The sequence below is a fragment of the Notolabrus celidotus genome, chromosome 20 (assembly GCF_009762535.1).
Source record: "Notolabrus celidotus isolate fNotCel1 chromosome 20, fNotCel1.pri, whole genome shotgun sequence".
NCBI lineage: Eukaryota > Metazoa > Chordata > Actinopteri > Labriformes > Labridae > Notolabrus > Notolabrus celidotus.
The window spans coordinates 1,569,182-1,594,537 of NC_048291.1; the positions used below are offsets into that span (position 1 = coordinate 1,569,182).

A 25,356-nucleotide genomic window follows, 5' to 3' on the forward strand; every position below is an offset into this window, starting at 1 on the left:
GGCTGTGGAGGCTCAGGACCTGATGATCAAGACCCCTTTAATGTGGTCTGAGGCGGCTCTTGGTTCATTCATGTGGCCGCTTGTACAGAGTGGCTGTATGGAAGTGATTTGGGTTCATCTGGGTGTTCAGACAGGATAGATTGTAAATACACGGTGATTAGCCGCATGTGGCGAGCTGTTTGCTCATCGTGCACGTACAGTTTCAAGAAAATAAATACACCAGCAGCAAAATAAATCACATAAGGAGCTTTTACTGCGCATCATTTGTAAACATCTCCCCTCCTCCTGCAGAGAGACGCACATAAAGTGAAATTGTTCGATCAGTTAATTGACTGGCTGGATGGAGTTGGAGTTCCTGTTGCTTCAGCTGCTCCTCCACCAGAACAAAGACTTCTGCGGTTGCTCTACCCTCAACTGACGCCAGCAACGGCCCAGAGGAGACCAGATGTAGCAGAGACAGAGCGAGAGAGAGAGGAAGCGCCCCCCAGACCCCAACACTTGTCCAAACGTCACCCCTGACAGGTGGGGAGCAGCACCGCCCAGAAACCCCCTTTTTAAGGTTCCCCTGTAACAACAAAGTGAGAGGATTGCTATGACTCAGCTGGACTCTGAGAGTCTTGTGTGTGGCTCACAGACTGTATTATACCAGCGTGTCATGGGTTTGATTAGTGGGCGGTGGGGCGGTGGGGCGGTGTGTGTGTGTGCGGTTTGGGGAGATGGGCTCTTCCTGCTGAGCGGAGCATCAACACTTCAGAATGGTTGCTTTGTAACATTAACAACCGATAATATTTTCCTGTTTCCACACATCCTGTTTCATTTGGAGCTGGAGAGAGAGAGAGAGAGAGAGAGAGAGAGGGAGAGAGGGAGAGAGTGAGAGAGTGAGAGAGGGAGAGAGGGAGAGAGGGAGAGAGGGAGAGAGAGAGAGAGAGAGGAGAGAAATCACTCGCTGTGATCTGTTTTCACTCCACTGTCCCTCAGCAGTGACTCCCAAAAGGACTGCCTGCACCCCAGGGGGTGTTTCTGAAGTTGCAAGGAGGCGTGTGGAAGGATGTTGCACAAATAAAAATGTACTCATGACTTTAAAATGTCCACACAGTTAGCTCGAACATCTGAGCCGCATGTTTGGGTTAGAGACTCTGTGAACTGGTTAAAAACGGTGGAAATCGTCACTGCAGCACGTTTTCTGTCACTTGGGGATTTTGCATCATACGGTATCGCCTCTCTTAGCACACGAAGCTTAATGAAGAGAGTATCTGTGTTATTGAAAGTTGCATTCATCCCCTGAGAGAGAATCCATTTGGGAAGCTGCACAGACTTCACAGTCTGAAGCCGAACAGAGATGGACTTCTCAATCCTCACATAAGAGGTAGACGATTGATTTTAAGACGTCTCTAAAAGCTCACCTGCATCTTTTCTTTCCATTGTTGTGATTCATCGTCGGCGTGCTGGAGGCTAGGGTTAATTGTAGTTCATGAAGAAGGTAAATAAGTACAGGATGAGTCATGCAAAAGCTCAGGATCTATACTGTGCAGCGTTATGAGCCTGCACTGGTCGTGTTTCTCAGCCTTGCAGAAGTTGCTAATCCTGCAGGGTAGTTTGGGGAAAGACCTTCTTCAAAGCCCCGCTCGGTTAACCTGGCCGCGCTGGTTAATGGGTCAGAACTGGATTAGCGGTGAATGTGCAGGAGGGGAACTCCACTGAGAGTGATTTTATATATCCGCGGGCTCTCCTCATATCTCCTCCTGCCTGGCTGACGTTTGGCTGTTCCTCTCGCCCCTCCATTTCTCGCTCCCTTTGAAGTCAGAGACTCTGCTTCAGGGTATTTATTTTAATCGAAGGCGGCTGCATGCATATCCAATGTCAAGTGTGGATCCTCTTTAATTACAGACGCCCGCTTATATATCATAACCAACAGGAGCAAACTTTTCATCAGGCACTTTTTAGTAAAGCTGTTTGATTGGTTATATGATGCTGGGTGGAGGGATTCTCCTCCTTTGTCAGATGCCGGTTACACACCTGTTCAAGTATTCTTTTGGGGAGTTTCTGCGCCCTCATTCAGAGAGAGGATACGCCATAGCCTACCCCATAGCCTGTCCCATAGCCCATGCCATAGCCTACCCATAGCCTACGTCGTAGCCTACATCGTAGCCTACCCCATAGCCCATGCCATAGCCTACCCATAGCCTACGCCATAGCCTACATCGTAGCCTACCCCATAGCCCATGCCATAGCCTACCCATAGCCTACGCCATAGCCTACATCGTAGCCTACCCCATAGCCCATGCCATAGCCTACCCATAGCCTACGCCATAGCTTACCCATAGCCCACGCCATAGCCTACGTCGTAGCCTACCCCATAGCCCATGCCATAGCCTACCCATAGCCTACGCCATAGCCTACCCATAGCCTACGCCATAGCCTACCCATAGCCTACCCATAGCCTACGTCGTAGCCTATAATAGCTTACACTATAGCCCACGTCTTAGCCTACCCATAGCCTACCCCATATCCTACCCCATAGCCTACCCCATAGCCTACGCCATATCCTACCCCATAGCATACCCCATGGCATACCCCATATCCTACCCGATAGCCTATCCAATATCCTACCTCATATCATACCCCATATCCTACCCGATAGCATACCCCATATCCTACCCGATAGCCTACCCCATATCCTACCCAATAGCCTATCCAATATCCTACCCCATATCCTACCCCATATCATACCCCATATCCTACCCCATATCCTACCCCATATCCTACCCCATATCCTACCCCATATCATACCCCATAGCCTACCCGATAGCCTACCCCATATCCTACCCCATATCCTACCCGATAGCCTACCCCATATCATACCCCATATCCTACCCGATAGCCTACCCCATATCCTACCCGATAGCCTACCCCATATCCTACCCCATATCATACCCCATATCCTACCCGATAGCCTACCCCATATCCTACCCATAGCCTATCCAATATCCTACCCCATATCCTACCCGATAGCCTACCCCATATCATACCCCATATCCTACCCCATATCCTACCCCATATCCTACCCGATTGCCTACCCCATATCCTACCCGATAGCCTACCCCATATCCTACCCCATATCATACCCCATATCCTACCCGATAGCCTATCCAATATCCTACCCCATAGCCTACCCCATAGCATACCCCATAGCATACCCCATTGCTTACCCCATAGCATACGCCATTGCCTACCCCCTACGCTGTAGGGCTTTAGAGGGGAACTAGCGACCGCTGCAACAAGGATTATAGCCTTGTGTACATTGGGCACACACTTGAACTGCTAGGCCACCATATTTTGCTCCTCATACTTCTCAGTGAAGCCCTCCATCTGGAGGATTTGCTCTCCTCCTCTGATGTCTGTTTGAAGCCGTTACCTCTTTCAGCTGGTTTCCTCCCTCGTTTGTTTGAAGGGATGTCTGGGATTGTTTTCGTCCCCCGTCAGAGTGCTCAGGTGAGACCGTTCAGCAGGTCTGCTTAAAGTCTCATTAGCTCTGATAACAATCCTCGCATGCGACGGTTGCTCGGTTCTCCTTAGAATCAGTGGTGGATGCAGGGTGGTCAGAGTTTCTCCCCGTCTGTCTGATGGAGGAGCGTAACCTGAGAGTAACTCTCAGAAGAACCTGGATGGACACGGGGTTGATGTGATTATGACGGGGGTCTCTGAAGTCTCCTGCGTTCACCGTGGGGGGAAGGGGGATTGCGTTGGTGCAAAACCCACAAGACGCCAACAGCTGACTTCAGGCATCTGTCCGTGCCTCGGCCTGACGCTCGAGCCCCTTCAGTCCTCTCAGGAGACCGAACCAGAAGGGAGATGTTTATATTCACACCGGATCACATTTCAAATGGCACCTTTTGCTCCAGTAGAACAAATACACCGCAGGATTCCTGGGTAGCAGAGAAAGTCCGTCTGCGTATGCACCGAAAAGCAAACGTGATATTTCAACACTCGGCTCGCTGACGCACTAACCCATCAAGAATCCTAAACATGTGTGGAGGCACATACTCAGCCCCTATCATCACCCTGAGTCCTCCCGTCCCCTCTGATGTGGCCTCCTATGAATGGGGGTTTGATCTGCAGGAAAGTCATTAAGAAACCTAAACTGGGAGTGGAAACGTCCCGTGACTCAGCGCTCAGCGGATGCTGCAGAGCTGTGGGTGGGAATGTTGAGATGAAGCCATATATTTGCTCCAACAGGCGTTATTAAAGGTGGTGCACCTGGATCTGATGCACCAATCCTCTGTCCTGTCTCTTTGTTCCCTTCAGTGAAGAGGAGTAATCACAACCTCCAGGATTCTTACCTCCATGTTCTGTAACTGGATGAAATGATCGTCTGGATTGAGACCTCAGCTCATCACATGAAGCTTCTCCAACAAACACGCTGTTCCCCGAGCTTTAGCTAACATCTGAATCTGAATTTGACTTTTTCATCCATGATTCCTAAAGAAAGAGAGAGGATGAATGTGAGAAGGAAGGAGAGAGAGGATGACATGCAGCATGGAACAAAAACATAATAATGGCAGGAGTGCGAGTACATGGAACAGGACAGTTCCTACAACAGTCTTCAGGTTCAGGAGTTTAAAAGCAGAGCTGTGATTGTCATTTTCATTCATAGACTGAACCCTAATGAGAATCTAATCTGCAGATTAATCATGATGGGGATAAAATTGGTTGCAGCCGTGCTCTCCAGACGTCGCCCTCGTAGTAGTAGTAGTTGTTGGCCGTGCTTTCATCTAAGATTACAACATGATTACTGTCTTTATTCTTAGACGTGTCTGAGGCCGCGCTGAGGCCAACAGTTACTGGCAGGTTTCAGAGAGTAGAGGAGAAATATGGCCGAGTGGTGATGATGTAACACGGCTCCCTGATGAAGTTGTGAAATCATCCAGAGGAACGAAAAAAACTCCTCGGGACTGGAAGCAGCATTTCTGGCATTTAACACCGCAGTGTGGTGGTCCTCAAGTTTAGATCCACAGGTCTCCTCTCCTCTCCTCTCCTCTCCTCTCCTCTCCTCTCCTCTCCTCTCCTCTCCTCTCCTCTCCTCTCCTCTCCTCTCCTCTCCTCTCCTCTCCTCTCCTCTCTTCTCCTCAGCTCTTGTGTCTCCTCTCCTCTCCTCCTCTTGGGTCTCCTCTTGTGTCTCCTTCCCTCTCCTCTCCTCCCCCCTCCTCTCCTCTTGTCTCCTCTCCTCTCCTCTCTTCTTGTGTCCCCTTTCCTCTCCTTTACTCTTCTTTCCACTCCTTTCCTCTCGTGTCTCACTGTCTAGTCTCCTCTCCTCTTTTGTCTCCTCATCTAGTCTCCTCTCCTCTCCTTTCCTCTCGTGTCTCCTTGTCTAGTCTCCTCTCCTTTTGTTACTCCTCTCCTCTCCTCTTGTGTCTCCTCTCATGTCCTCTCCTCTCCGATTCTCTCGTGTCTCTCCTCTCCTCTCCTCTTGTGTCACCTCTCCTCTCCTCCTCGTGTCTCTCCTCTCCTCTCCTCCTCTTGTGTCTCCTCTCCTCTCCTCTCCTCCTCTTGTGTCTCCTCTCCTCTCCTCTCCTCCTCTTGTGTCTCCTCTCCTCTCCTCTCCTCTCCTCCTCTTGTGTCTCCTCTCCTCTCCTCTCCTCTCCTCTCCTCTCCTCTCCTCTCCTCTCCTCTCCTCTCCTCTCCTCTCCTCTCCTCCTCTTGTGTCTCCTCTCCTCTCCTCTCCTCTCCTCTCCTCTCCTCTCCTCCTCTTGTGTCTCCTCTCCTCTCCTCTCCTCTCCTTCATTACATCAGAGCAGGGTTAGGAGCCAGCAGCCTCTGGATGGATCCGGCTCCGGTCCCAGCCGGCGTAGTGCAAGCTTGCAGAAGTGTGTGATGGTCTCAGTGTTTTGACTCCCTGCTGAAGGTGCTGTGGAACACTTTGGTTGCCTGGATGACTCTCTGTTCGGCACAGAGTGGAAACACAGAGTGATGTACTATGCAGGCGTAACAGGAATGCAACTAAAAATTGCCATTGTGGCATGGTTTCCCACTATTTGCAGCTGAAAATAGTCAGGGTGGACTCCTCTATTATGCAATTACAGCGGCCTGTATCACGGAGGGAAAAGGTGACGTGAGACGGATGAAATGTTCTCACACTCAGAGCGCTGCCAGCCTCTCGTCTCTCACGTGTGGATGTGCATTGTGTCTTTCTTCCTGTAGTCAGGCAGGTTTCTGAAGAGATAAGCTCCTCGATGGACTTTGGATTTGTACAGTCAGGTATCTTTGTTTAAAGACTGGTTTGGTTGGAAAGCTGTCTCTGCTCAGCTGCTGTGTTTCCCACAGGTTGTCAGTTTATTTACTGTGTTGTGTTTTCATCAGACTGAGCGCTACAGATATCACTGTTTTTAGTTTTGATCCTTTTTCTGCAGGATGAATCCACTGAGTAGATTTTAAACTCTCCAAAACAAATCTATGTGGTATGTTTAGGATCATAGAAAGTTAAAGAACTCAGCAGAGACATTTCCAAACTTCAAAATACTGCAGCCTACTTCAAAACTTACTTCAACTCTTTCAAACTTTTATTGAAACACAACTTGTTATTAAAGTACTTAAAGTATACGTACACTTACACAAACGCCTTCACCGGGTCAGCTCGGCCTCACTGTCAAGAAACCATCCTGAGAACTGGATCTGAAGCGAGGTGATCAACCTCTACAGGGACAGGGTCTTAAAGCCTGTACCGATAGACTCCAGACTCCAGACTCCAGACTCCAGACTCCAGCTGCTACAACTTCTACTATCTCTCTCTCTCTCTCTCTCTTCATCTCCCTCTATCCCTCTCTCCAACACGGTCTCAGCAGATGTCTATCTAATATGGTCCTGCTCAAGGTTTCTGCCTGTCACTGACTTTAAAGTTACTAACCATAGACCTTTCTGGAGTCCCTGAGCTTAGGCTGCTATAGGCTTAGACTGCTATAGGCTTAGACTACTGTAGGCTTAGACTGCTATAGGCTTAGACTACTGTAGGCTTAGACTGCTATAGGCTTAGACTAAAATAGGCTTAGACTTCTATAGGCTTAGACTACTATAGGCTTAGACTGCTATAGGTTTAGACAGCAGGCTTAGACTACTATAGGCTTAGACTGCTATTGGCTTAGACTACTATAGGTTTAGACTACTATAGGTTTAGACAGCAGGCTTAGACTACTATAGGCTTAGAATACTATAGGCTTAGACAGCGGGCTTAGGCTGCTATAGGCTTAGAATACTATAGGTTTAGACTGCTACTGGTTTAGACCACTATAGGCTTAGACTACTATAGGCTTAGACTACTATAGGCTTAGACTGCTATAGGCTTAGACTACTATAGGTTTAGACTGCTATAGGTTTAGACAGCAGGCTTAGACTACTATAGGCTTAGACTGCTATTGGCTTTGATTACTATAGGTTTAGACAGCAGGTTTAGACTACTATAGGCTTTGAATACTATAGGTTTAGACTGCTACTGGTTTAGACCACTATAGGCTTAGACTGCTATAGGCTTAGACTACTATAGGCTTAGACTACTATAGGCTTAGACTGCTATTGGCTTAGACTACTATAGGTTTAGACAGCGGGCTAAGACTACTATAGGCTTAGGCTGCTATAGGCTTAGACTACTATAGGTTTAGACAGCAGGCTTAGGCTGCTATAGGCTTAGACTACTATAGGCATAGACTGCTGTTGGAACGGAAGCACTGGGACCCTCTCTCTCCTCTCTCTGCCTGTCTCTCACTTTAACTCTTCCTGTCCCATTAAAGTTCCTAACCATAGACCTTTCTGGAGTCCCTGAGCTCCCTTGTCTCGTAGGTTCCTCTGGATCTCTGCTGCTGTGGACGTGTCAGACTCCAGCTGCTACAACTACTACTATCTATCTCCCCACTATCATCCCTCTCTCTCTCTCTCTCTCTTCATCTCCCTCTATCCCTCTCTCCAACACGGTCTCAGCAGATGTGTGTCTAACATGAGTCTGGTCCTGCTGGAGGTTTCTGCCTGTTAAAGGAAGTTTGTCCTTGCCACTGTAACTTGCTAAATGCTGCAAAGTGCTCTGCTCATGGTGGATTAAGATGAGATCAGACCGAGTCCTGTCTGGAAGAGGGGACTGGATCTGATCCGGTCTTGATGTCAGCTCTGTTTGGAAAGAGTCTGAGGAGAATGTTTGTTGGGATTTTAATAAATAAAGATTGATTGATAAAATTAGCTGCTGATGAATATCGTATATCTAACACTCGGTCTCAGGAGCGACACGTTCACAGGATCTCTGGTTTCGTCTCCAGCAGGTGTCGAGTCTTGTGGATGATTTATGTCCTCTGTTAGTCACGGCCTTTTGTCCTGAGTGTGCAGAGAAGCTACAGGGGATGTAAAGCGCCTGGTCCCCTGATGTCCTCTAACTCAGAGTCCTGTGATTTGAATGTTTTGTATTTGTTTTGCTGCGCTAGCTTCACATCACACTTATGATGCAATTCTTGGGACGCCTCGCTGCTAGTTTCCTCTCCGCTCCCCGGTTGTTGACAAGCTTCTTCTTTTCCGTGTGAGACCGGGATTGAGTCTGTCTTTGGAAGGACTCTGTGATTTATTCTCAAAAAGAGCACATCAAGGTCTTTCCCCTCTTTTTTTTTTTCTGAAGTGTTCCTTTCTGTTTTCCTCTCGCTGTAAAGTGATGCACAGGGAGATTTTGTTTCTCTTTTTCCTCTTCTAATTTTCCAAAATCTTGGAAATGGCCGGTCTGTTTAGAGGTATTAGAGGATTTTCCTGGCGGTAAGTAGTTCCATGAGCGCCGTGCCACCAGTGACTCTAATATCTTTATAATGTGACCAGAAGGAGCGTTATCAGATTTGCATATTACATAAGAAGATATATAAAAAAAAAAACTGCCAAAGCTGGGAAATTCTCCCAGTGCCTTAACCACATTTCCACAGTGAGCCTGAACCCCGTGAAGAGTTGGCCTGAACTCCTTAAACTCTACCCTGCTTCCTCACTCTGCTGCGTGTCTCTGCAGTTAAAGGCTGAAGTTAAGTGGTGGAGCCAGCTCTTTAAAAAGTAACCCACTTTTGTCATGAATAAGGCAGCGGTGGATGTCAGTGAATGAGCGGTGTGGATGCCTCTGAGGAGCTACCTTTCATAGAGGTCGATGAGTCTGCCTCTGAGACATGACGAGGGTTCAGCTGCTTGCTGACGTTACATCCTGTTTGCATCAGAATATAAAAGAACAAGAATTAAACCCAGAGCAATCTGTAAAGGTGAAGGGACTACTTTATGGTGGGAATTTAAGACTGAATATATATTTATTTATTTGAATTTTTACACATTACATACAAAAGATAAATGTATATAAGAAGCACAATAAAGTAACCAATAATAATAAAAATTATGATAATTAAAAAAAAAGATAAATAATAAATAGAAAGGATAAATAGGTTAATATTTAAAAAATAAATAAATGGAGAAGGTAAAAAAGAAATAAGAATAACAATAAAAAATACATTAAAAATAATAAATAAAAATAAGCAAATAATTTATATCTAATTTATTTTGATTGTAGCCTATTTATTTTGTATTATGATTATTTATTTATTTTATTTTATTTTTTTAAGTTATATTTTTTGGCCTTTTTGCCTTTATTTTATAGTACAGCTGAAGAAGGACAGGAAATGTGGGGAGTAGAGAGCGAGGGAAGACATGCACCGGCTGGGAATCGAACCGGCGACCTCTGTGACGAGGACTGTAGCCTCCATATGTGGGGCGCTTAGACCGCTAGGCTACCAGCGCCCCATTACATTAATATAAACCTGTTGGTCATTACCCTTGTTATTTTGGTACTCACTGTCACTGTTTGTTGTATCTTATATTTTCTATAATATTACTCAGGTTGAGTAGTTATTTGAATTTTTGGGCCTTTTTGCCTTTATTTTATAGGACAGCTGAAGAGAGACAGGAAATGTGGGGAGTAGAGAGCGAGGGAAGACATGCAGGAAATGGCTGTGGCCGGGAGTTGAACCGGCGACCTCTGTGACGAGGACTGTAGCCTCTGTATGTGGGGCGCTTAGACGGCTAGGCCACCAGCGCCGCGATATATGTCATTTTAACCAAACACAGCCTATCCAATTCGATCCACAATCAAGTTTAGCGAAGTGCTGCACAGTGAGGTACATAAAATGCTGTCAGAAAATAAAATAGAATAAAACAAAAGAATCAATAAAACACATAATACTTAATAAAAATAGCTAAAAAACACCAAAAAGTTCAATAAAAATTAAAACACTAAGAGAAAATCAAAATCAAATAAAAGAACAGACAGAGACCACACAACTCTCATGCTGGGTTAAAATAAAAAGCCTACATACATGACAGGTAAAGGTATCGCTATGAGATGCCATCGGTTACCTGTGTTTGTTTGCATCCAGGTAGTAGAGCTTTAGACACCAACATGAGCTGCAGCCCCGGCTATGATAAAGCTCAGACACAACATATGACCAACATTTTGGGCCTAAAGTCATAAAAATATCAACAATTAGTATAACTCAGCTAAACCTGCACATCTCAAGTGCCAACACCCTCCACAGATACTCAATCTTCTCACATATGCCCACCTTTAACTCCATCCTGAGAGTTTCCACGGCTCAGAACCAAACCCCAAACATTAACGGACTCACAGCCAAGAAAGGATGCCAAGCAACTGGCTCAGACGAGTGGGCGCAGGAGCAGAGGGCTCTTAAATATACGGTATGTTTTCTTTCTGCACTTTTGCACCAGGATGACTCCCGACAGCTGAAATATTCAGACTCCTTCACTCCTTTAGATTTGTCCTTCACGTGTTTTAATCGGATCTCTTTAAAGGTATCTCAGGAGTAGTTCAGTCCATATTTCTGCGTGAGTATTTTGTCGTAATACCTCTGAGAAAACCTGAAAAATTGAAGTCTAGTGATGCTGCTCGGCCTTTGACTTAGACTCAGTTCTTAATGCGACCCCCCCTTCCCCCTTGTCTAGACTAAATACCTCCATGTCTGTGAGGTTTCCATACGTGGAACATCAGCCTCCCATCTCTGCAGCCTCAGTGACACACGCCTTCATGAGACGGCGCTCAGACCAAACATTGCCCAACAGGCTGTCATAGCAGATTGATTAGGAGACGTCTCAGAGATTAGCAGGAGACAGATAAAGAACAGGTTCACTGGAACAACCATCAGCACCTGTCCGTCACAGCGTTTTCATCTCAGCCCCGGAGAGGTCAGGGAGGAGTGACGAGGGGGGGAAAGGAAGCCTTTTTGTTAATAGGAGAACAATGCTGCACATGAGAGCGCACGGCTCTGAGTCCTGGAGTCAAAACATGGCAGACGAACAGGCAGACAGGCGTAGGAGAAATTAGGAAGGAGGAGGCGAGGGAGTACTGTTCCCTAAAGATGTGTCAGACTGTCTGGCGGGTCGGGTCAGTGCGCTGGACTGGAGGAACCAGGTGGACAGGAAGCAGGGTTCAGGATGAGGTCAGTCCGGGCTAGTGGGCCTGAAGAGATTTCCTAAAGATCACGTGCGGTTCTGATTCCACTCGAGGAGAAGATCTGATGATGCTTGTAGTGCTTCCTCACCCATCTCCTCTCATTAGGCCGCGTTTCCAGACAGTCTCGACTCGCATCAGGAGCGGTGACGGAGGAATAATACCAAGCGGTCGTCTCGGTTCCCACACCCCCTGTTTCCTCCACCTCATGGGCTCCAGTGTAATGGTTAACCGCACAGGCTGTGTGAACCCTCCTCTCCCCACGGTGCTCTCCCCTTTCCCATGCTTGGTTGTGTCCGTGTATGTGAAAGGGCCTGTGTTAAATTAGCCGTATGTATGATGCATCTCAACACAAAGTGGTCTCCGAGTTCGGGGCTGCCCCTGAAGGTTGCCCGTTTAAAGCATTTGTGGGAACAGCTCTCATTTGGTGGTCAAATCTCTGCACTTTTTTTTAGCAGTTCTTAAATTTATAAACAAAGTCTCAGAATGACTTCTCCCTGTTTTTATCATGAGACTGACTTTCTGCAGAGTAAGGCAGAATAAAATGAACCATTTCCTTCCCTTTTCCTGGAGATACAAATATTAACACTGAATACGTGTTCAGTGTTGCAGCTCATGCTACCAAGAAACTCTGAGAGACACGACATCTGGAGAGGCTGCAAGCTGAGCTGCACCTAGCTTATGAGAAGGTCCTGAGCTTGTCGTAAATTCAGGATTCTTGTTGTGTTTATTGTCAACAAGGTTTTGCAGGGAGACAGATTATTGGCAGAGGTCTTAGCCTCCCCAAAACAAAACCAGCCGGTCATTATTTCCAGTGAGAACGCTCAATAAGTAGTGGGAAACTGTCTTTGGCACTCTTTCAGTGGACTTTGGGGGTTCATATTTGACATGATCATGACATGGTCTAAAACATTTGAAAGAAGCTAGTCAGCTGACATTTTTTTTAAAGTTATATTTTTGGGGCTTTTACACCTTCATTATAGAGGGGAGGAAAGTTGATAGTGTAGGAAACAGGGAGAGAGTGGGGGACGTCAAGCAGAGAAAGAGGCCGCAGGCTGGATTTGAACACTGGTCAACCGCTTCATGGGCGCACAACTTCACCATTAGGCCCAGTCCTCGTCCAGCTGACAATTTTTAATGTAGCTCTGACAAAAAGAGGCTTATGGAAATGATTTGTCCTACAAGTAAAACCTAAAACTCACAAAAGTGACCTCAGGAGGGGCTGCGAGCAGAACTTCTTGAGTTAAGATACCTGCATGTACAAGGTTTTAAAGGAAGACAGATTATTTGGCCACTGCCTCCCCAAAACAAAACCAGTGGTGATTATTTCCAGTGAACACTGTCAGTAAGTAGTTCGACATTAGAAACCAGTGGTGATTATTTCCAGTGAACACTGTCAGTAAGTAGTTTGACATTAGAAACCAGTGGTGATGACTTCCAGTGAAAGCTCTCAGTAAGTAGTTTGCAATTGGAAACCACTGGTGATGACTTCCAGTGAACACTGTCAGTAAGTAGTTTGACATTAGAAACCAGTGGTGATGACTTCCAGTGAACACTGTCAGTAAGTAGTTTGACATTAGAAACCAGTGGTGATGACTTCCAGTGAACACTGTCAGTAAGTAGTTTGACATTAGAAACCAGTGGTGATGACTTCCAGTGAACACTGTCAGTAAGTAGTTTGACATTAGAAACCAGTGGTGATGACTTCCAGTGAACACTGTCAGTAAGTAGTTTGACATTAGAAACCAGTGGTGATGACTTCCAGTGAACACTGTCAGTAAGTAGTTTGACATTAGAAACCAGTGGTGATGACTTCCAGTGAACACTGTCAGTAAGTAGTTTGACATTAGAAACCAGTGGTGATGACTTCCAGTGAACACTGTCAGTAAGTAGTTTGACATTAGAAACCAGTGGTGATGACTTCCAGTGAACACTGTCAGTAAGTAGTTTGACATTAGAAACCAGTGTGTCTTTGATGCTCTCCAGTGGAGCTTCAGGGACTGGGAGCTGAGCTGCCCATAAATTCAGTACACTAGCTGTCTAAAATCTATCTTTAATGTGTCAAAATGACTGTTAGAGAATACTAGTGTGTGACTTGATAATATCTTAAAGCAGACCAGTCTTTCTTGGTATAAAGGACTTGAGTAGGGGCTGTAAGCTGAGCTGCAACTCGCCTTTCTGCCAGTCTTAAGCTTGTTATTGGGGTAAGATTCCTGCATGTTATTATGGGCAAGGTTTCACACCCGTTAAAAATACCAAATACGTCTTTGACAGTCTTCAGTGGGACTTTAGGGACTGGTAGCTGAGCTGCCCATTTCTTTGGTAAACTGGCTCTCCGAAATCTTTCATATAACTCTCAAAATCTAGTGTCCTCTAGTCTTTCTTGGAGGACAGGACTTAAAGAGGGGCTGTAAGCTGAGCTGCCACTGGCATGACTGTCAGTCTTAAGCTTGTTATAGGATGGATCCCTTTTTGTTATTGTGAACAAGGTTTTTAAACCCAGAAAAAACAATGAATAAAGAGAGACTGGGAGCTGAGCTGCACATAACATCAGCTGGCTTGGCTCACAGGATGCCTAATTACAGTCAGTCTCTTACATTTTGATTTAAAATGACGATGTTGTGGCTTCAAACTCTAAAACAGTTGTCAGCTGTTCATGCTTTAATGTGTCTGACTGCAGGAACGTATGGAAACTGTGAGAAACATGCATGTGTGTGTGTGTGTGTGTGTTTTCACTGCATTGTGTAAAATGATGCAGCAGTTCAGTGCGGCCCTTCCTTCTTTAAACTCAGCAACAAAAAAGCAGAAGCTTGAAACAGACAGACTCCCGAGTCGGGTACGTCCCTGTCCCAGTTTCATCTTGTCTTTACCAGTAATTGCTACCATGACAACGCCCCCCCCCCCCCGCACGTCACGTGACCTCCCCCTCCCCAGGTGTTTGGCTTGCGTCTGGTGGACTTCATTGATTCGCCTGCACAGTGGGGCTCTTTGTGTGGCGGCCTGTGAGAAACCGGGCCCATCCTAGTCTCCCCACAGGTGGAACTTTCTAAACTCCCCCCCCCCTCCCCTTAAAGTCTCGTCTCTGCCCGCACAGAGCTGCTGAGTCGATTCTTACTCACAGACAAATCTGAGCTGATAATCTGTTGTGTTTGTTTGGCTCTCCCTGCTGCTGTCCTCCGAGGGAGAGAAGGAGAGAGGGAGAGAAGGAGAGAGGGAGAGAGGGAGAGAGGGAGAGAAGGAGAGAGGGAGAGAGGGAGAGAGGGAGAGAAGGAGAGAAGGACCGTAATGTGGAGAGACATTATTTGACTAATCAGCTGCCGTCAGTGGAGAAGCCACAGAGAGCAAACACACTCACTCCAGTTATTCGATCCCCCCTCCTGCTCTTAAACTTTGTGAATCATCCACTGATCATCACAGCTGTGTTCTCCTGTGCTGTATGGATTTATGTTCCCTATCTTGTCATCCCTCTCCTAAGTTCACTGGGGTCTTAAAGATGGCTGAAAGCGGGAAAAGGCAGCCCGTCTTTGTTTATTGTCCTGGGGTTTTTTTTTTTAACGTCTGTACCCATCCCTCGCTGTGAATCGGTCCTCCCTGCAGTCCCTGGCTGTGTGAGGCAATGCGACCAGAATAAGAAATACAGACGACACAGAGAAACCCTTCTCTCTCCGCTCTGCCTCCATGCTCGCTGTCGCTATGACTACAGGGGATTTTAGATGGGCTGAGATGCACGAGGTTATGTGATGCTGTGCTGGAAGGAGAGAGTCGGGGAGCCGTCGGTGAACATGTTATTACTCTCTCAGGAAGAGTAATGATGGTGAACCACCATGTAGTACAGTTACAGCTCAATAAACTCAGACTGTGTTCAGACTTTGGGGTCATGTCTGCGTCTCCATCTCACTTTAGGGTCGACTGAGAGTCCGTCTCTAACATTTGAAGAAGCAGGAGAGGAGAGAGGTAATTATATTCGTCAGTGCTAGAGCCAGAAACAGTCCAGGGCGACCAATAAAGCAGCAGATTTACGATGCTGCTCCAATCAATCAATCTTTATTCATAAAGCACCAAATCAAAGACCCAACATCAAGACCGGATCAGATCCAGTCCCATCTCCCAGACAGGACTCAGTCTGATTTCATCTTAATCCACCATGAGCAGAGCACTTTGCAGCATTTAGCAAGTTACAGTGGCAAGGACAAACTTCCTTTAACAGGCAGAAACCTCCAGCAGGACCAGACTCATGTTAGACACACATCTGCTGAGACCGTGTTGGAGAGAGGGATAGAGGGAGATGAAGAGAGAGAGAGAGAGAGATGAAGAGGAACCTACGAGACAAGGGAGCTCAGGGACTCCAGAAAGGTCTATGGTTAGTAACTTTAATGGGACAGGAAGAGTTAAAGTGAGAGACAGGCAGAGAGAGGAGAGAGAGGGAAAGACTGGGTCCAAGGGTGTTCAGTCTAAGCCTATAGCAGTCTAAGCATATAGCAGTCTAACCCACTAGTAGTCTAAGCTTGCTGTCTAAATCAATAGTAGTCTAAGCCTTTAGTAGTATAAACTGATAGTAGTCTAAACCTGTAGTAGTCTAAGACTATAGTGGTCTAACCCTATAGCAGTCTAAAACCTATAGCAGTCTAAGCCTAAAGTAGTCCTACCCTATAGCAGCCTAAGCCTATTGTAGTCTAAGCCTATAGCAGTCTAAGCCTATCGTAGTCTAAGCCTATAGCATTCTAAACCTGCTGTCTAAATTGATTGTAGTATAAATCGATAGCGGTCTAAACCAGTAGTAATCTAAGCCTATAGCGATCTAAAGCAATAGCGATCTAACTCTATAGCAGTCTAAGCCTATAGCAGTCTAAGCCTATAGCAGTTTAAAGCAATAGTAGTCTAACCCTATAGCAGCCTAAGCCTATTGTAGTCTATGCCTATAGTAGTCTAAGCCTATAGTAGTCTAAGCCTATAGCAGTCTAAACCAATAGTAGTCTAAGCCTATAGCAGCCTAAACCAATAGTAGTCTAAGCCTATAGCAGCCTAAGCCTATTGTAGTCTAAGCCTATAGAAGTCTAAACCCTTAGTAGTCAAGGCCTATAGCGGTCTAAGCCTGTACTAATCTAAGCCTATAGCAGCATAACGAATATCTGGTCCAAGCCTGATCCAGCTCTAACTGTAAGCTTTATCAAAAAGGAAAGTTTGAAGCCGACTCTTAAAAGTAGAGAGGGTGTCTGCCTCCATGATTCCAAAGCAGAGGTGCCTGATAATTGAAGGCTCTACCTCCCATACTAAGACTTAAGGCACGATGAGCAGACGTATGCTCGCCTGCTTCCTTTAACTTGAGGAAGTTTTCTGTGATCAGGAGCTCGTTGTTGGTGTATATTTGGTGTGGATTAATAGAGAGCCTGTATTTTTACTAATGGTGTTAATGATGCACATTTTAATGGCCTCATGTCGGCTCATTTAGCTCCTGATGATTTATTCTGCGAGCGGTTTAGCAAAGCAGTGAAATCCGTCTGCCGTGCTTAACTCATTCATGAGCTTAAAATATTTTGTTTTAATCTCCTTTCATTGTCTCTTTCTCCGACACCCTCTCTCTCACTCTCTTGCCCTACATTCACAACCCCCTCGGTACTCCTCTCCCCTCTACATTTATTCCAGTTTCCAGAAAGTGCTTCATAAATTCACAGTTAAAATTAAATCAACATCATTACAGAGAGTGGGAACATGTCGGAGGTGTGTTAGAGATTCAAATTCATGCATACAGCCAGCAGAGGGAAGAAAGCCCCCCGGAGCAAATCCATCAAACATACATGAGGATGATCTTTTTACAGCGTCAGCGAGGGTCCCAAACACACGACCCACCCTTCAGTATGTCCCCAGGATGAAAGCCTGGAAAAGTACAGACACATGAATGTGTTTGGGATCCGGTCGGGTCAGTAAAGCTGCAGTTTGAGGGCTGCAGGGTGAGAAACTCTTCCTCATCAGAGCAAAGGTGACTGATATCGTGACTCTCCTTCCCTAAAGGTCACCGTCAAGCCTCCAGACTAAACGTGAACCTCTTCCTCACCTTACCTCAGACCACTTCATCACCAGACTGCCAGGATAAAAGAGTCCGGCTGTGAAAACAAAGATGTTATTATTAGATAGCGCTGGAGTTGTTTCCATTGGTCAAGACGTCAGAACGACATACGTGAATAAAAATACTCTGTGTTTACTTCCACTTAATAGATGTTCGCTCAAAGACGTGTGGACTTTGGTCCTTGTTTTGGTCCCTCAGCAGGGACAGCAGAGGCTCTAATATAATTTATCCACATATCCTCCTCTCAGGGGTAATAAGCATATCCTACAACGTACATATATATATATATTATTGGTTATAGAGTCTGACCACTGCAGGAAGAAAAGACCTGCGGTATCTCTCTGTGAGGGTGAAGAAGTCTGTCACTGAACGAGCTCCTTAGTGTTGTTCTGGTCTCCTGGAGGGGGGCGGGTGACGTGTTGTCCATCAGAGAAGATAGCTTTGCTATCATCCTCCTGTCAGCCAACACCTCCACAGGGTCCACAGCGGGCAGCCCAGGACAGAGCTGGCCTTCTTCACCAGTCTGTTCAGCTTCTTCCTGTCAGCAGCAGAGATGCTGCTTCCCCAGCAGACCACTCCAAAGAAGATGGCTGATGCCACCACAGAGTCAAAGAAGGACTTCAGAAGAGCCCCCCTCCACACCAAAAGACCTGAGTCTCCTGAGCAGAAAGAGTCTGCTTTGTCCCTTCTTGTAGAGCGCATTGCAGTTGTCTGACCAGTCCAGTTTATTGTTCAGGTGAACACCCAGGTACTTGAAAGATTTCACAATCTCAATGTCTGTTCCCTGGATGTTCCCTGGTGTGGGAGGAGGGGACTTGCGTCTTCTGAAATCCACCACCGGCTCTTTGGTCTTCCTTGCGTTGAGCTGGAGGTGGTTTCTCTGGCACCAGACTGCAAAATCCCGTCAGCTCTCTGTACTCCCTGTCGTCCTAATACCCCTCAATTGAGAACCGTCTTTTTGTGTTTCGACTGCGAGTAAATGGACTCCCGGCCTGGAAAACCAGTTCCAGAGTAGCTCCAACTCTTTGCTGGTCTAGAACCGCAAACCGCTTCTGTCAGGGACGAGTGGCAGGGTTGCAAACCAAACGTGTTCCCTCCATCGTCCTGCAGTGAATAAATTAAAGGCTCCAAGGGAAAGCAGTGGTCGGCCGAGGGGACAAGCTGCCTTTGTCCTCCATCGTTGTTGTTGTGAGGGTAAAGTTCGCGCTAGCACTGCTGGGAGAAGCGGTCAAGTAAACCTGACGTCATGATGTGCCTCTTCCACGGGCTCCAGCGGGAGGAAAAACAAACGGGTGACGTGTTGGTTCGTAAGTTCAACCAGACCCTAACTACCGCGAGCACCAGGCAAGAAAATAACTCCCTGCCCAGCCTCCTCAGGACCCCACAGACTGTGGATGCTTTTCAAAAAGACCTTCCTCTTTAAAGAGGCTTCTAACTTATCTTAAGTATTGCTTTTAAGACATCTTCAAGTTTGTTTTTACTGTGTGCCTGTAGCACTTTGAGACTTCTTGAAATAAAAAGTGCGTTCTAAATAAAATGTATTATTATTATTTATTTATTTTTGAAATTTTGAATGGAAACAAAAGACAGAGGATAGCTTTAGCGTACGCTGTAGGTTCGTGTACCTGCACCTAAGTAGAAGCCTCCTTCAAAATGTAACTACAAAGCAATCCTCGCCCTGTGATTGGCCCGCTGATCAGGTCTTTTCATGGAAGGCGTCTGCAGTGCTTCCTCACCCCTCATTGCAGAGCCAGAGTCTGCAGTTAAATAAAGCTCAGCTGGACTGTGCATGTTCGTCCTGAGATATGTGATGGCTGTGTTTGGTCAGCGTGTAAATGAGAGCTGTGTTCTGATGGTTGGATTCCTCTGCTGGCTCCTAATTGGCCACCATTGTCTCCTGGTGTGTACCATTCCAGCGGTTTCCTCCCGGATTTCTGTGTTTTCTGCAGTAACTCGGCCTCTCGTATGTTTTCATAGGAGCCTATATGGGTATAATTGCAGCGTTGCCTTCCGGCCTTCCAGTGCGGCGAACCGAGGACTGTGTGTGCGCTCACTGGAGGGTCTGCTGGGCTCAGTTTGGTACAAGCTGAGCTGGTCATTGTGCTGAGCTGCGTCTCTACTGTCACATCTTTGTTCCTGTCCGGGCTTTGTGTAGCCTCAGAGTCAGATTCCTCAGTGCCTCGCTGTTCTCTCTCTTTACCTCCTGTAGATTTATCGCTTCGTGACTTCCAGACTTGGGAACATGATTTTTTCTCCTCTCTGGAAACGCCATCAAATCACAGCCGGGCATTGCGAACACGTTGCTCGTGTTACGGGTGCAGAACCACAAAGAAAACCGTCACCTGTTACCTTTAATGTACCTGGATCACCTCTCTTAAAGGGACAGACACACACCGAGTCCTCTGTGCATGTTAATAATTAGTTAGATCACTGGAGCTGTGGAGTAACTTGTCTCCAGGGCTCTCATGTGCATGTGTGTGTGTGTGTGTGTGTGTGTGCGTGTGTGTGTGTGTGTGTGTGCACGTCTGAGTGTTCAGTCAGAGCGCGACTGAAAGCGATGCATACCAGATGTTTAAGAAATGAGGTGGGTTTCACTGGAACGTAACACATTCCCATGGATGTTTGCGGAAAGAAATTCTTCCTCATCTGTCGAGCATGTACTTCATCCCCCCCTCCAACACACACACACACACACACACACACACACACACACACACACACACACGCTCCCCCCAGGAGGTTGAGCATCTCCTCTGTTTATCTCTCCTCCTTGTGTCTGTTTTAATTGGGTTCTTGTCATAAAACCTGCAGCCTCTCTCGCTCGTCTGCGTCTCTTGTGAAGCACGATGAATATGTCGATGTTGGCGCGTTTGAAGCCGCTGATTTGTGTGTTTAATCGAGTCGACACGGCACTCAGAAGGTTCCTCCTCCTCTCTCTAGTTTCCTGGTGGGCAAAATAGTTCCAGCTCAGACCTTAAAGTGGTTTCGGTTGATATCTGACATGGTGTGAGTGTGTGAGTGTGTGTGTGTGTCTGAGTATGCGGCGTGGAGGGGAGGGAGGGGCGGATGGTTCGGTGGTGGCTGCAGTCTGCCAGTGTGGTCATACTTTAGTCTATTTGTGTTGCAAAGTGAAGTCTGAGTTCTGAAACCTGCACAGGAGGGGAGTCAGAGTCGAGTCCTAAAGACCATCAGTACTTTTAGGCCCCCGAACTACTCTTCCGGGCCCTAAATGGTTCCTGTGGCCCCATTGTTGTCCGCGTTTCGAGCACTAGTAGGAGTCCTGTGGAGGTTGTGCAAATCAGGCCAGTGACACTACACCTCCAGACCAGCAGGGGGCAGTAAGACAAAGATGACACCATAGAAGTAGACGGAGAGGCGTCATTATGAGTGACAACAGTTAGCCTGTTAGCATGAAGGAGATTCCTCTTGTGCTGTTTTAGATCATGCTTTATTCACTGAATCAACACTTGGAAAGAAACGAGCGTGGGTAGATAAGCTGCTGTCTAAACCAATAGTAGTCTAAGTCTATAGCAGTCTAAACCAATAATAGTCTAAGTCTATAGCAGTCTAAACCAATAGTAGTCTAAGCCTATAGCAGTCTAAACCAATAGTAGTCTAAGCCTATAGCAGTCTAAACCAATAGTAGTCTAAGCCTATAGCAGTCTAAACCAATAGTAGTCTAAGCCTATAGCAGTCTAAACCAATAGTAGTCTAAGCCTATAGCAGTCTAAACCAATAGTAGTCTAAGCCTATAGCAGTCTAAACCAATAATAGTCTAAGCCTATAGCAGTCTAAACCAATAGTAGTCTAAGCCTTTAGCAGGCTAAGCCTATAGTAGTGTAACCCTATAGCGGTCTAAAGCAATAGTAGTCTAAGCCTATAGCAGTCTAAGCCTTTAGCAGTCTAAGCCTATAGCAGTCTAAACCAATAGCAGTCTAAGCCTATAGTAGTCTAAGCTAATAGCAGTCTAAACCAATAGTAGTCTAAGCTAATAGCAGTCTAAACCAATAGTAGTCTATGCCTATAGTAGTCTAAGCCTATAGCAGTCTAAACCAATAGTAGTCTAAGCCTTTAGCAGGCTAAGCCTATAGTAGTGTAACCCTATAGCGGTCTAAAGCAATAGTAGTCTAAGCCTATAGCAGTCTAAGCCTTTAGCAGTCTAAGCCTATAGCAGTCTAAACCAATAGCAGTCTAAGCCTATAGTAGTCTAAACTAATAGCAGTCTAAACCAATAGTAGTCTATGCCTATAGCAGCCTAAACCAATAGCGGTCTCAGCCTATAGCAGTCTAAACCAATAGTAGTCTAAGCTTATAGCAGTCTTAGCCTGTAGCAGTCTAAGCCTATAGTAGTCTAAGCCTATAGCGGTCTAAACTAATAGCAGTCTAAGCGTATAGCAGCATGACAAATATCTGGTCCAAGCCTGATCCAGCTCTAACTATAAGCTTTATCAAAAAGGAAAGTTTGAAGCCGACTCTTAAAAGTAGAGAGGGTGTCTGCCTCCCAGACCCTGACTGGTAGAGGATCCCAAAGCAGAGGTGCCTGATAACTGGAGGCTCTACCTCCCATACTAAGACTTAAGGTATAATGAGCAGGCGTATGCTTGTTTAACTTGAGGAAGGTTTCTGTCACCAGGAGCGTGATGTTTCCTCTAACAGTGTATATTTGGTGTGGATTAATAGAGAGCCTGTATTTCTACTAATGGTGTTAATGATGCACATTTTAATGGTCTCGTATGTCGGCTAGTAAGAGAGGGGATCCCAATTTGTAGGTAATCTCTGGAGGTGGAAGTAAAGGTTTAATCCAGTCAGAGCTGAAGCGTTCATTCAGCCTTGGATCTGCCTACACTTCTCTCTCCCTTCAAAGGTGTGAATCAGGCTCATATGGCAGCAGGAAGATGCCTGTGACATGGCAGCTGTCATCTTTCTGCTTTTACGTGAGCTAAACCCGGACTGTGTGTGGATGGCAGCATGTGAGACGTGCACATTAAGGTGTTAACAGCTTTTATGCTCCCCAAACATGACATTTAAAGCAGCTTCATGTGCATTATTAACACCCGGGCCAGATAAGCTGTTATATTTACAGAGCCCGATATAAACCGAGCTCCTGCTGTCGTGTGTTTAACAAGACGCACGGTGCAGACATATTTAACCTCTCCCAGAATCCTCCCCTGCAGCCTGACTCACAGGCTGTTACTGTAACTCCAGACGCCCAGGTGGTGACTGAGCTTCCTCATCCATCCTCCTCAGCTTCATCACCTCAGTAACCGCCTGCAGACTGGACCAGCAGGGTCAGCCTCTCTCTCTGCTGCAGGAGGAAGAGCAGAGTCAACGCCTCCTCCTTTAGCCTCAGAGAGACGTGTTTATAAAGTCTTAAATGCTGTGCTGCTGCAACAACAGTAAAAAAAGAGACGCACCACTACTGTCATGTTTTAACCATCCACTAAATATACATGGACAGTCTCAGTGGTGTCATCTTTTGGTTTCTGAAGAGGCGTTTTGAAGGCCAATATTAAAGATGACTCAACCGAACTTTGGATGAGCCAGGACAGATACCAGAAAATCAGCAAGTTAGCCACGCCCCTAATTATGCAGAACTTTGTACTTTAATATCTTTAAATCTAATAAGTTGTGAAAAAAATCAACCAGCATACAGTGTGTGCTGATATTTAAAATATAAACATGTTTATTCCTGCTGTAAGGATGGGCGTTTTTGAATGGGTGTGTATGTGGTTTTCTGGGGCCAGCCTCTAGTGGACACTCGAGGAACTGCAGCTGATTATTTCTTTCTTTCTTTCTATTTCAAGTTATAATTTTGGGGTTTATATTAGAGAGTAGAGGAGAGTGGATAGAGAAGGACACCTAGTGAGAGTGGGGGAATAACATGCCGGAAGGGGGTCACCGTCTGGAACCGAACCCAGGCCGCCCGCTATCACCCCCTTTTCGGCAGAGGCAGTTTCAGGGCCGGTTTGGCGCCGGCGCTCAAAACCAATTCAGGAGCAGGGCTCTTCAATTAGTGCTTAATCATAGACTGTATAAAATATAGACGTAGTATCCGTGACGTCACCCATCTGTTCCTGAGCGCTGTTTTGAAGCCAATCGACGGCAGCAGCCATATTGGAAACGTTGAACTCAACCAGGCAAAGTGTGACGTAAAGGGGCGGAGTTTGAGCCTCCTAGCCAACAGCTATGTGTCCCCGTCTAGGAGCCAAGTCGGTCATCTTCTGAGACAGCCTCTAGTGGACACTTAAGGAACTGCGTTTTTTTGCACTTGGCTTTTCCAACATTGGATTTTGTCGCTTGGTTTTGACCATAGACTGTGTCAAATATGGACGTAGTATCCATGACGTCACCCATCTGTTCCTGAGCGCTGTTTTGAAGCAAATCGACGGCGGCAGCCATATTGGAAATGCTGAACTCAACCAGGCAGAGTGTGACGTAAAGGGGCGGAGTTTGAGCCTCTTAGCCAACAGCTATGTGTTCCCGACCGGGAGTCACGTCAGTCATGTCCTTATTTGGGAAAACTTGTAATCTTAATATCTTCTAAACCGTCACGTTAGAAATAAATCCCCCCCCCCGTACAGTGTGTGCCGATAGAGAGATTAGCTTTGTAGAGCCAAGCCGTTTTTTGAACCAGGCTGTAAACATGTTTATTAATGCTGCAAAGATCCTCTGTTTCCCATTCATGTGTATGTGGTTTCCTGTGTTTCTGCAGCCAGCCTCAAGTGGATTCTCGATGACGGTTTATAATATATCCGCATGGGCTTCATCGCTTGAGACCGGAGGTTGCCGCTTGGGCTTAATTGGGATTTCTTAGCTTTTGGAGACAGCCTCTAGTGGACACTTGAGGAACTGCAGTTTTTTGCACTTGGCTTTTCCAACATTGGATTTTGTCGCTTGGTTTTGACATGTAAACTTACTGTTTTGAAATATATTGTCACATCAGTACCTTATACACTTACTGTATTAATTTGTGTATCTTGAACCTGTACCTATTTTGTTTGTTTATTTTATTTCCATTGATTAAACTCTGATGTTTAAGCTCTGATTTATTCTGAGTTCATCTAAAACAGAAAATACATACATTTTTTTATTACTCAAACCACAAAATGAACCTCTACATTATTAGTTTCATGTCCTAAAGAAATGACTTTAACATCTCATTGGAACTGTTTCAAGTTATAATGTGAGTCAGGTTATTTTTTGCACTTGGTGGTATTCCTGATATTTCCTCTAACGATGAATAATAAAACTCTGCGTCACGTTTTATGAATTAAATCTTTGTGGTGAATTAACGCTCTTCATCTCTCCGCTTGTTTTTCAGTCCTCTGCGCCAAAAACCTGGCGAAGAAAGACTTCTTCCGTAAGTATCTCTTCTCATTCCAGCTGTTTATGATAAATCTGAGTTTGCTTTCACACCCTGTTGGGTTCGCCATCCTCGGTTTGTGGGAATATGATGCATCCACTGAAAAAATATGAGCCACATTTTTAGCTTTAACGACTCTCTGAGATGCTCTTTCAAAACCTGCGGACGCTTTACAAGATCTGCGTTTGGAAGCAGGAAAACACTCAGAGAATTCCTGAGTCCTGCGTTTAAATTAATATTTCAGGAACTCTCCTGCGTGAAATCTTCACTTTATCCTCTGCTTTAAAGTCTTAATAGCTCACACGTAGGTGTCTGTAGCTTGGTGAGTGTTTTGCTGTGTTTGGGGCGGGCTGTCATGGTGAGGAAGCATGTAAAGGTCTTCTGCTTCACTCAGGTGGTTTCTGTGGTGCCCATTCCTGC

General features: G+C 46.0%; 1 protein-coding gene across 1 annotated transcript in view; it reads left to right on the forward strand.

Annotated features, from left to right (window-relative positions):
• LOC117832321 (E3 ubiquitin-protein ligase SMURF2-like) overlaps nt 1–25,356 on the forward strand; it is a 60,449-nt gene that overhangs the window by 5,980 nt on the left and 29,113 nt on the right. The window contains exon 2 of the mRNA XM_034711412.1: nt 24,895–24,933. Within this exon, the coding sequence (XP_034567303.1) occupies nt 24,895–24,933 (39 nt within the window). The remainder of the gene's footprint in view (nt 1–24,894; nt 24,934–25,356) is intronic.